The 13,000-nt window shown below is 30.2% G+C and overlaps 2 protein-coding genes across 3 annotated transcripts; one reads left to right on the top strand and one right to left on the bottom strand.

Annotated features, from left to right (window-relative positions):
* Positions 1-6,637: 6,637 nt before the first annotated feature.
* On the bottom strand, positions 6,638-8,892 carry LOC131850015 (protein prenyltransferase alpha subunit repeat-containing protein 1). Of its 2 annotated transcripts, XM_059200162.1 has the most exons (3): positions 8,708-8,892; positions 8,231-8,625; positions 6,638-7,536 (listed from the first exon to the last, which is right to left on the bottom strand). In XM_059200162.1, exons 1-3 carry the CDS (start codon positions 8,782-8,784, stop codon positions 6,671-6,673), a joined length of 1,338 nt encoding a protein of 445 aa, XP_059056145.1. In that variant the 5' UTR covers positions 8,785-8,892; the 3' UTR covers positions 6,638-6,670. The 2 variants fall into 2 exon arrangements, with proteins under 2 accessions (XP_059056145.1, XP_059056143.1); XM_059200160.1 differs by having other exon boundaries at positions 8,231-8,796.
* A 384-nt stretch (positions 8,893-9,276) lies between these two features.
* LOC131849992 (protein kish-A) lies at positions 9,277-11,519 on the top strand. The gene is made up of 3 exons (XM_059200127.1): positions 9,277-9,602; positions 9,681-9,790; positions 10,480-11,519. The coding sequence occupies exons 1-3, from the start codon at positions 9,600-9,602 to the stop codon at positions 10,583-10,585; spliced, it is 219 nt and encodes a 72-aa protein (XP_059056110.1). The 5' UTR covers positions 9,277-9,599; the 3' UTR covers positions 10,586-11,519.
* The last annotated feature ends 1,481 nt before the right edge of the window (positions 11,520-13,000 follow it).

Below are 13,000 nucleotides of genomic sequence, written 5' to 3'. Positions count from 1 at the left end.
CATATATCTTCCCAATCAATTCCAAAACATTGAGTGTCTGGAGCCCTGGAGCAGCTTAAATACCTGTACACAAAATACGCGTCCATAACGACACAAATTACTGCGTAAGTCTCAATCTTAGCACAAAGAGGTTGCACCTCCACAGAACTGGCGCGAAATGACACAAAACACTACCTGTGACGCTGAGTAAGGACATGGTGTTCGGTGCGTCCAACTCGTGCGGCTCGGGTGGCCTGGCTGGCCCGTCGACCCGGGGCGGTCGGCGGGGCCGGCGCCTCACCGGCCGCACCGGGCGCGGGGCGCCATACTTCGCAACGCGCGCCCGGCAGCTCGCGGCCGGCGACCAACTGACGCCCGGCAACTTGCCGCTTCCACGCGCAGCCGCAAAACACTGCCTCCGTCGCGGTGCTTCCACACCACTAAAGCTATGATACGATACGACGCATAAGTTGTTTTAGTATAACTACACAGACTCTACAAATTTCAGAATATCTACAACCTTTACAAAAACACTCTATAAATGTCATCGTACAAGTTCGAACTTATCGAACGTAATAGAGAATATTACGACAAAAAAATTGACAAGCTAAGGTAATATTAAGCACGGACGCTGCGTGTGTGTCGGCACTACTCCGACATCACCAGCACCCGGGTTATTTTCGCCCGTCGAGGTAAATACCCTCACATCGATCGGGCCCGGTTAAACTTGATGCAATTATTGCACTGCCCTAGTCCTTAGTGATGCAGTTTTGATGATAGCTAACGATCGCGACTTTCCGTATCGCAGCTCTGTACACTGACCCCAACATCGAGGTCACACAGTGTCTGAGCTCTTACTTATCTGCCAGCTTTTCCAGCAAACTTGTGAATAGTATGTTATATAGGTCTATAGGTAGAAGTTTAGAACACAATATTGTTTTTTCACAACATATGTTAGTTTATAAATAGAGTACAAATATTGTCTTCATAATCGAATATATATATATATATATTAGATCAAACGATTATATTAATTTCATACGAAAGCTCATGCTTTGTCATATCTAAATCCAAAGGTATTTACGTATGTAGGTATACGTATATACATACAGTACATATAATTATGTGAAATCCTACTAATAAATGGTAGACAGCATAGGTATGGAATTGTACCTATGAACAATTGAAAATGACTGTTGGATACAATAAATCTGTTACGTAACTGAAATTCGAATCTAGTATTTCCCTGGCGTCGATTCAAAAATCATCAAGCAACGACCACTCTGTCGAAGGCACGCAAAACCTCCATTTATATAATGTTCTATCTAACTAAAATTCGAATTCAATCTTTGAATAATAATTAAACTTTCTCATTACCAGGTGAAACATAAAAGCAATTTATACTCAGCAATCCTAAAAATAATATTGATTAATAAGATATGTAGTGCTGTTATTACATGTACTATTTGTTCCTAAAATTCTTATCTACCCCTAAATTTATATATATACATGAATAGATAGAAATGGAAAACTTCCAGTCTACCGTCAATAATTACACTCTGTAAATATAAAAATAAGTACCTAGTGATCGAATAAATAGATTACAAACATTACGGAGTTTTCTGAATATTGGGTTATTACTAAAATCAACTTTGTGTTTGTTTATATATATATATATATTGTTATTGTCTTTTGTATTCTTACGATATATTTTAATAGCTATTGTTTTTATAGTTCCGATTGTAATACGTTGCTCTTTGAGCACTCAAGGATATACAGATAAACAATATTGGAACATATCTCATTTTTAACAAATTTTTACATTTCTCTTACAGATTGCAATCAAATTTAATGATGGATTCATTAAATTTGGATTTAAAGCTCCAAATGTCATGAAAACACAATCGTTCATGGAATAATAAAATAAATAGCAATACACTACTTGAAACAATATTGAAATATCTGACTTTTATAATTAATAAATATGTTACATTACTACCGCAATTTTTTGTCTATTTTAACTTTAAAAACCGTTATAAACTTGGTTTATATATAGCTAATCGTATTAAACGTAATAAAAAGCCTATTTTCACGATTGGCGGAAAGGCTCGTATCTTGAAATGTTCTCATTCCCACTGCGACATAATCTCTAGAAACGTTTCTGTCGCTCGGGAATCCAGATGAAGCAGTCTCCACTCGTTTTGCATTTTAAACATGGCTGTTTCCCGGCATCCTATAATACCGCCTGCGTAGCAGTCAAGAAATCGTCAGCAATTTAAAATAAACCTCTCGATGTTACCAGTGCTTTTAAATGTAAGGTGTTCGTTTTACGACCTACATTGTCTTTACTCCTTTAAGTAAAATCAAGAATGTTAAATCTATAAATTTTACATGTTACCTGACTCAAAGTGTGCTTTCTGCATTTCTAATATCAAACCGGTGACTTATTAGTTAACTCAAAGTTTTGCGTGACTGGCCTGGATGAACAGTTGAACACTAGTCTGTATGTAGTCGTTAAGAGGGCACAAATTTTATATATAATTATGTAGGTAGAATAGTAAAAAATATAAAACCTAATATTTATACAGAAAAACATAACATATAGAGTAACGATATTATCTTCGAAAAACGATCAGTTACGATTAATGTCTCTAGTAAACTTCCAATATAAGTCTCTAAACCTACTCCTCCGAATTAAATCGATGGTGCCTTATCGAATCTTAACAGATAATGTTAATTAAGGATAGAACTCCAGGGAGCAGTAAACCAGAGAACATCATCGATTCATGCTAGAAGTGTAGGTAACGGTCGTAAACTATAAGAGTATTGCATCCTACAATGTCCATTTCCGGAAACCTGATGGTATTTCAGATTTGTCATTACTGAACATTGTCGCAAGTATTACATATCTAAAGTTCGCTTAAAGCACAGCAAGGCTTCGTTACACAAGTAATCTTTGTCAATGAGTTGTACCCATCAGAGTTACGTAATTCGCACGTGGTAACGGCTCCGCCGGTACTCGGCCCCTCCGACATCACACGAAACCAACCGAATCCCTACCCGAATATCGATCGAAGAAGAACCCGCGAACGCGCGACACCGTGACGTCACGAGCTCAAGTGAATCCCACAATGCCATTCAGTGTAGAATAGTCCGCTAGATATGGAACCTTAACACCAAAGCGTGGAATTGAAGTTTGCTTCATGAATCGAAAGGTAGATACAACCATTTAGTTGTTATGTAGGATTAAGTAAGGGGGTACCCCTGTACGAACCTCCTGACCCACATCGAGTAACGGTGCGATGCGTAATGCGTATGCACCTGTACGTACTCAGCTGGTACGAGTTTTAAGCACATTATGATGCATTTATAAGGACATAATATAGCATTATTTCGTAATTTAAATCAAAGAGCCACTTGGAATGATGCTGATGTCGTAAGTTCATTAGCATTATTTGACTGTAATGAATCGCTTTGGTTACTTGGTCTCCAAAATAAATTACTCATTGGTAAAAGTAAGTGGAGGAAAGGGGAGTGTCAAATAAACCCAGTGCTAGCAATGTATAGTACATTAGTCTAGTCTAGAATAGTCAGGGTTAGATCCATGTGGCTCCCCCTGGATACTATCGTGATGCATTTACCACGATGACATTACCTCATGTTCATCTTATCGTCCTCCATTGGTGTCCCGCTAACAATAACCGTTAGCACAGGCGGGGACACCATTCCATTATCATCAATGAAAAAAGTGGTTAAAGTTATTAGAGAACGAATATATATTTAGAAAGAGCTTGTCACACCCAGATCCGAGTTAATTTAGAATGGCTTATTTCCGTTTTCCAATATCTAGTTTTATAAAAACTTTTTAATAATGTCACATAACAAATAGTTTAATAACATTATTTCTGTAACGGCGGCAATTTCATGTGGTATGTCCATTGAAAACATTTCTATGAATGTCGTACAATGATTATCCCACGTAGAAAACATTCGTAGCTGATGCTACAATTAGTTCGTAGCATAACGTGTTTGCTAAAATCTACAATAGCTACCATTTTAACAAAAGGCGGAATGCAACACTGAGTTCCTACTAAAAAATAATACAGTAGGAATGAGTTTGGTATAAAAGGTAAAATTTTAAATAGAGAGGAGGCGGTTTGTTTTTTTTTATTTTATTAATTTTATTTGTGTCTCTACTGATTTTTTTTTTATTTTAAATATTCAGGATCACTGTGTAAATATATTGTGTTAAAACATTACAGAAATTCTATCATCGTTTTAATCATACATTATGCTAGTGGCGTATACTTTTTTTAATATATACAAATCTCGCAAGTTATGGGTAAAACCGGGGCGGGAGCCTAGAAAGTAAAACAAAAGTATTAAGGTTAAGACCCTTTATTGCCGAAGTTTTGCAAAGTTCCCGTTGTCAATATTCAAAATCAATAAAATTAAATTATTTATTAAAGATTCTAAAAATAATAACAGCTAAAGCAAATTTTATTCTTAAAACTGGTTATTTCAAAAGTGCTCTTGTAGTGATTTGGAATAGTAATTTTATGCAATATTATTCAATTCTTGCTGAAAAAATATATCTAACATGTGCTTTTGCTATAAATAATAAAAAAAAGTTACACTACAATACAATTAAATTATATAAATTAAATAATAAAAAAAATACAGGACTACCAGCGTCATCTAGGCCACCCAAGCTAAGCAGATTATTAGATATTTCTTCATTATATAGTTAAATATATAGGAAAATATTCATTAATTATTAGTACTAACACAGATAATATAATATTAAATAGTACTAACAAGATCGACTAGTCATTAGCTGCCACGACATGTTATTTCACGCGCGATCAAGAACGCGCGCGAGTTTCCACGAAAAGCACGTGCACACAAAAAGGAGTGTTTTCATTGAACTATTTGTTTTATTGTTCGCGTTTTCAAATTCATGTCATATCACTTTCTTTTAAAATTTTATTTTTTATTCCATACGAGTTCGAAACACACGTTTAAGATTTATAAATTTTATTTATATATTTTCAATAATTATAATTGTCTTCGTTCCATAGTCAAATATTGCAATTTTAAAGATTTACTATTTCATAATTAGAAAAAGGTGATTATAATTGAAGAACGCGGGAATGCGCGAGATTACGGAGCGTACAATCTTTCTCGTTTTATTTGCCTAGATTTATACATGTGTATCCTTTTCTGCGTGAAAGTCGATTCGCTTGTGAAAGAACGTACGTTTAAAGGCAGTTATTAGTTGAAAGGCCGAAGCTAGTATTGGATGGAGGTTAAGGTTGTTTGGAGTTAAGTAAATAAATATAATTGAAGGATAATTGGCATGACTGGTCCGTCTTTTATTCACTATTACGTATATGGTATAACGTATATGGCCTATAATACCTACCTATAATTTATTTCTATTCCAACTCAGATGAATATGAAGTAAGTAGTAATAAATGTAAAAAGAATGAGAAATATAAACACAATACATTTCATAAATTATAATTATCATTATTTTCAAAGTGTAAAACATGTCTTTTATTAAATTTAATAAATACTCTCAAAGACAATACTATATTAAAAATTAAAAATATCATTTATTTACAAATTGAAAACAAACATCTCATATAAAGTCATATATTATAATGACTTTATATGAGATGTTTGTTTTAAATGTAGTGTAGTAAAGTGTAGACTTTTAGCGGTTCCTCCGATGAAAACGGCAAACGCTATTTATTAATATTCCGAAGCGTCACTTAGATTATTTAAAAATATAGGAATATATGGATTTTTATTGCTCATCATACACAAGATCTGCATCTGAATACCTTAAAGAGGGTAAACTAATAAAGAATAAAATGTAACTATAATATGCGCTGCCGTACTCACCCTGAATTAAGAAAAGACAAGAACAAACTTCCAGATGACAATGATTTCTACCATTGTCGCTAAAGACTAAAATATAGAAAGTTAATTAAATTTTCGTGTATAATTATAAAATATCTTGATACAATCCAATGTTGCCATTCTCGTCGGATAGGAGCCTTAAGTATATTCCACAAGGAATTATTTATAAAGAATGTACAGAAATAATACACTAGCTAATATTAACAGAAGTCCATATCAGCAGTCTTATATAAACTATTGCCACTTCTATTCTACATTCACAATTGTCTATATACATATTTATATATATTATTTTGATGTTTTGACGCCTTTACAAGAATTCTAGAAAATAATCATAATGAATATGCTATTATATAATAAAATTTTAAATAAGATTTGAAACAAGTTTACATATTTTATTCCAGTAAAACATAAATAAATAATATTAGAAGAAAAATTCATTACAACACTGACCAATAAACAAGTACAACTATCTATATTCTTTTTCAAGTGATTAATATCAATCTTTTATTTAGAGATCACAGATTCATTTCTATTATACAATGTATTTCCTTACATCAGTATGACGAATTGACACAAATGTTCTGATTCATAAATGAAATTATAAAACTACCTATATATTACAAAATTTTATTTATAATAACTATATTCTAGCAAAATATAATGACATAAATAGTAACATTAATTGTAGATACTGGTTATAATATAATTTTAGTTGCTAGTTTTGAGTTGCCAAGACATTCTAAAACCATGAACAATCTTATTACATCACATTATTAAGCCCTTCCACAAATTTCATATACTTGACATGCCTGTCTGCATAATTATCACCATCGATTTTTCTCTCTTCACTGAATTTCTTTTCATGGCATATCAACACATTAAATAGGACACTAAAATAAATGCGATTGCTGTCATATCTCACAATTTTTGGCTGTTTCTCTCTTAAGTCATCACTATTACATTTCTTACAACTCTTCTTGACTAGAGCGCTATTTTGTCGAACTACACCAAAATACTCATACATAATGGCGATTATTTCATGAATTACGAAACGTCTATGATACCACAATGTTTCATGATATTTATAAAATATCATTAACTCGTTAGTAATAAAAAGTTCATGAAAGAGAATTTCTAATTTCCTGCATATTAAAACATTGTCAACTATACAATTACAGTTCTTAAAAGAACCACACAACAACATATCCACTAGATTGTCTTCAGTATATGACAATAAATCCTCTTGTGATGCTTGAATTGTAACATCTTGTGGGATATTTGAAGCTACTATTTCAACTAAACTCTTTCTAAAATTAATACCCACAATATTACTGAATTTGCACCAACTGCTGTTATCAATACAAAATATATTCTTTATGCAAAATTGTCTATAATGAAAACAAGTATAATCTGATATATGTTTAGACATCCATTTCTCAGAGAATTCATATTCTTCAATATATTTTAAATTAATATCAAACTGTTTTACAGTTTTGAGTTTATTTAAAAACCACATACGGTGATTCCAACTGTGATAATTGTTAGGGCTGCTATCTGATGTTAATTCACATACATGTAACTCTTCATCCACAAGATTTTGTATGTCATCATTATGCATACTTTCATCTGAAAAATTAAAAATCAAATTGTTATTGTCTAATTTTTATGTTTACTTTGTTAGTTAGAATTAATATCATAATAATGTTTTTATTGTATTAATTTACTAATAAAGGCTATAAACAGAATAGCAGAGATGGTGGACTCACTGCCCCATCTGAATTATACATAGTTTTGTGTTGATTATTACTTCCAAATTTTATTATAAGCAACAATTATAATAGTTTATTATTTTTATTTTGGTCATAAACACAATGATATTTAACCTAAAAATGTACTATTTCTAGGTACCTATATGGGTGGTTAAATACTCAATTACTTTGGTACCTAGCTTTGCATATTATACTTACTTTATAAAATTAGGATAAGTAAATATTATTTAGTATATAAGCATAGTAGGCAAATGTATTGCAAAAATAAAATACCCTAATAATTTAAGTAAGAGCAATATATTATCAAGGAATCTACACATAATGTTGATAGTTTGTCCATAAACAAAGAAAACACCAGAGGTACAAGATAGATATAGAAAATACCATTGAAACCAAGCAGATAACTTAAGAAACTGTTGAGTTGAGTGAACAACCAACACATGAGCCACATGAAATTACGACTAAGTATGTAGTTTACATTTTGTGTTTAAATCATAACATATAAAACACATATTATATTTTTTATGTAAATTAGCCACAAATTTACTTACCTGTAAATATTAAATCCAAAAACCACCTTCTATAGGCAAAAGCATCGCTGCATTTTGGTTTTCTTGACAGTACTAATTTAGTAAACTGCAATTCTGAAGACTTTTCCAGAAACGCCTTCAGTACCAACTCCCGTCTTTTGTTCCATAAAGAGTTCAATTCAGGATTCAGTAGTAATGTTACATTTATTAAACTTACTAGCCTATCTGCATTCGCTGCAGACACTTTTAAGGCTTTACGTTTTGGTTTCGCAAAATATTTATCCATAATTTGAGAGTAACAATACATGTATACATGTTTCACACACCATGACTCCAATCCGAGACAATTTTCCAAATAAAGGACTGGCGATTTATTTTGAAAATTGGTCTCCACAGGAACAATATCAAATGCACATCTGAAAATATAAACTACGTTGAACATTATCCTAATACTTACAGGACAAAACAATTGAAATTTTGCCAAATACAAATAATTACAACTCAGCATTTTTCATCATAACATTTTCGATGTCTACAATTATTTTTTCAACTAAAGCAAATTTATCTTCGTCCATTATTTAATATAAAGATAACAGAAAAAATACTGTTAATAATACTACTAATTAAATAATAAATTATTTTGTAGTAGTTTATACTACAATTATTAAATTCCACAAAAATAGCTTTAAAATTTTGAGAATTGATCAATTAATTGACTTTCTATATGACATGACTTTGACAATGACGTTGACATGTTTGCAATACTTCTTGTTTATAAATAAATGAAAAGAAAATGTAGTGGTTCGGCTGCATTTCATAAAACTTTTAGCTTTATCTAAATAAGAATAATTAGTAATATCTTGAATAAGGACGTTGAAATGTTTTAAAATTTTTTTAAGCACCTACAACCACAATCTTGTTTTGAAAATGTCAGCCTAAACTGAAATTTTTCTCGAGAAACTCTTACAAAAATAAATTTTATTTGACATGTGTATGTTATAATGTAAAATACTGTAATCGAAATGTGTGATGTGTAGATAAGTAGTGTCATTTCCTATGACATTACTGTTTATTGTCAGTCAGTGTCAAATAACTATAAAATACTAATTTTTTTTATTTTAGTATTATCTTTAAATATTTTAATTCAGTTCAATTCAGATATTTAGTTTATAATCTAAATTATTGTTAACAATAAATATATTATTCCAAAAATATCTAAAGTGTTTAAATATCGATATTCCACCAACTGTCTGCCTGTGACTAAATAACTTTAAATTCCAGTCTAAAAATTAAACAATTTAATAAAGTTACCTCGAAATACTTGAATAATTGCATATCCAAAACGTTTGCGTCTTGTAACAACAATTACTTCATAAAGTGATATCACACTATGGTTGGTTTTTGTTATTTTTCAGCATTTATGAATGATTTATTTATATATAATGATAATGAGTAATAATGTTTGTTTTAGAGTGCGCTGTTTAATTTCCAAAGCCTTCTATCAGTAATCCTTCTCTTGATATGTACTTGTGCATACTTAAGAGCATTTTTTCCAAGTATAATGGACCGTAATAAAACCGGGTAAGTTAAATTAATGTCTTTTTATTAAATATTTTAATTAAAATAGTAATTCTTGTATAAATTATTTTTATAACCTTATTATTGTTTTATTACCATCTTTCTCAGGACAAGAGTTGTTTTTTAGGCATATAATTGGACAATTTAATATAAAATAATTTATGAAATGGTAACATTAAAAAACCTATAAGAAATTAAGGTAATAAATGTTCATTGGTTACCAAAGGATACTTTATAATAGAAATGATGGGGTAAATTGCAGGCAAAGCAGCTAATATGTCCATACATGTAAATATGAGTATAAAAAGTTAGATAATATTAAATAAGTTATAGACTATGACAAGGTATTAACGAAACAATACTTCTAATGGTAAATTAAAGAATGTTTAAGTAATTTAATCTATTACTTCAACATCTTAATGTCTATAGAAATTTAGTAGTATAATGTTATTAGGCATTTCTTTTTCTGTTATAAATATCTGCATAATCAATATAAACTAAAATATTTCCATTAGTTATCTTGCAACCATAGTACCAGCACTGACACTAGATATTTATTTTTTTAGAACTACAAATCTTAATTTATTGCCAATGGCCATAACAAAAATCCCTATATTATGTCCTTTTTTTGCCCTCATTGACAATATATCTGATAATTTTTCTTCCATCTCTCATTATACCATTGTTAACAGGTTATTGGGGACCTTTTGGAAGTGTGCAAGAATTGGCGAAAGGAAATCTCCTTATATAGCCGCATCTTGTATTATTATGGCATTCTCTATTTTGTTCCTTACTTGAACTGGAACCATTATTTTATTGTAAATAATATTAATGCTAACTAAAAATGTGTTTATATTTTTTTACTATGGAGTGTTATCCTATAGTTGATATCAATAATATAATTAAGAAAGAAATGACAATAAACATAAGACAGTTTTAATTTCTATAATTTTATTTTTGTGATTGCATTCCTAATACAGATAAAAATTTAATAGAAAACGGTACACACTAAGGGATAGAATATAAAGAGATTACAAAACAGTCACAAAATCTACTATAATACTAATTGTTAATGATTAAATTGGAACTTAAATTTTGGTATTTAATAACTTATACATGTCATTATACAAAACTGTTACATGAAATCAAAATGTTCAATACAAACAACAGTTCTGCTAACATGCAGATGTTAACAAGTGTAATAAAATTGTGTACTCTGTGCTTTATTAATTTAAAATTGCATACATTAAATATATATTGCATTGAATTAACATTTATGAAAATTATTATCATATAAAATAATATGTAACTTACATTAAAACAATCTTTAAATTGCAATTCTAAGTACAGTCATCACAAATAATTACCATGTTATTATATAAAATAATATAAATCATTTCTGTAAAATGTTTCAAAATATTAACACTATTATTAAGTATATGGTATGGATATAATCTCTTATGGAAATAATCTCTGAATTTCAGTATCAAAATTTATATCAAATGGGCCGAATATTGCAATATTATCACTTTTTGTCACAATTTCGTGGAAAATCTAGTGCATTATATTATAAATACTAACAACTCTAATTGGAGCGTAAATCAGTCTAGACATTGTCCCTATAATAAGCTAAACAACACACTTAAATACGGCAACGACACATCCACTAGACCTACAAGCTAATTCTAAATAAATAAATGAACGTTATCAACTTCGATGCATTGATTAGTGTAACTACATCACTATCACTATTGCAGATAACCATTGAGGTATTACCAAGTAATTAGTACATCAGTACTTCAATCGTGCAATTGAGTCAATTCGGTTAATCAAAAAAAAAGATCGGCATAATCTCACTTCTCATATCAAGATTAGTGTAACAAAAAATATTGAAGTATCAGACTTCGCCATTTAGTCAATTGCGAGATTCGATTTTGGCAATAAATTTGCAAAACTAACGAAACCAAAACTGCGTTCGTGATTAAACATAATTAATTTCAGTGATTAATTTGCGATTAATATAGAAAATGTATTGTAAACATTATAAAATAAATGCTTTGCCCAAGCAAATAAAGCTATAATTTAAATTATTGACTGCTTATATTAATTTAAAAAACAGATATCGAAAATCTGACTTGGTTTTGTTCTCAATGTTAAAATCTAGTCTCGGTCGGTCTAAACTATTCAGAACCTCGTGTCTTAAAATGGTTAACTAAATCTGCTGACGTAATCAAACCTATTTAACCAATACGTATCATGTTTCCACTATATATTAAATATTACACGATATATAATGATACATAACAATACACAAGAATATAATAAAATGTGTTGACATTAAATTTAAGGTATCAATAATAATTATTTAATTAGAAAAAAATAATACATTATGCAATGTACAGCAAGGAAATAAACTATAGGTTTATATTATTTGAAAAGCTAATTTATGACCTTGCTGCTAAGGATAAAAATAATACTTTGACACTAATAATCTACGTACCAGCTTATATTGTACAGTAAGGCCGCTAATATAATAATATATAAGCCAGTTATATAATCTATAAGCCAGTTCGTAACTGATTACCCAAGGGTGAAGTAACAATTTACTTAACAAAAGTTTATAGATATAATACAGTTAGTAACGACGACGCTGTAGCCAAAAATAAAGTGAATTATAAATGCTTATAAATGATACCGCGTTATGACGATATTCAACTGTTTCTGCATTCATATCGCTATACCGATATTTAAGGAATACAGAGACGTCGCATGAGGGACATGTGAAGGAGCCCTTAACGCATAATAACCATATTACACATAATATATAAATTAAATAATTTACTTTACATAATACAAAAAGTTTCATGTGCTTTTTAGTTTGTAAAAAAGACGAAATTTAAAAATATTAAATTAGTAGTCTTAGAAATTATAACAAGATCTCAAAATCCCACTCATCAAGATACCATAATGCCCAACACGAAATACTTGTCACAATCTGTGAAATTGTGATGCATAAAGCTAAATAAGAGTAGTGCGAGTAGATTATAATAAAATAAGTACAAATTTATATGGCACTAGAAATATAAACCACCATCTACATATATTAAAACGTTATTTGAGCAAGAGGAAACGGAGGAAGATCTTAAATATTACAGTAAAAGTAAAATAATAGAATAAAATACCCTGTTTTCTTAACGAAACAATTTGGGATTC

The sequence above is a fragment of the Achroia grisella genome, unplaced genomic scaffold (genome assembly GCF_030625045.1).
Source record: "Achroia grisella isolate CSIRO2021 unplaced genomic scaffold, CSIRO_AGI_Agris_v1 utg676, whole genome shotgun sequence".
Taxonomy (NCBI): Eukaryota; Metazoa; Arthropoda; class Insecta; order Lepidoptera; family Pyralidae; genus Achroia; species Achroia grisella.
This window is presented reverse-complemented; position numbering and strand designations above follow the sequence as displayed.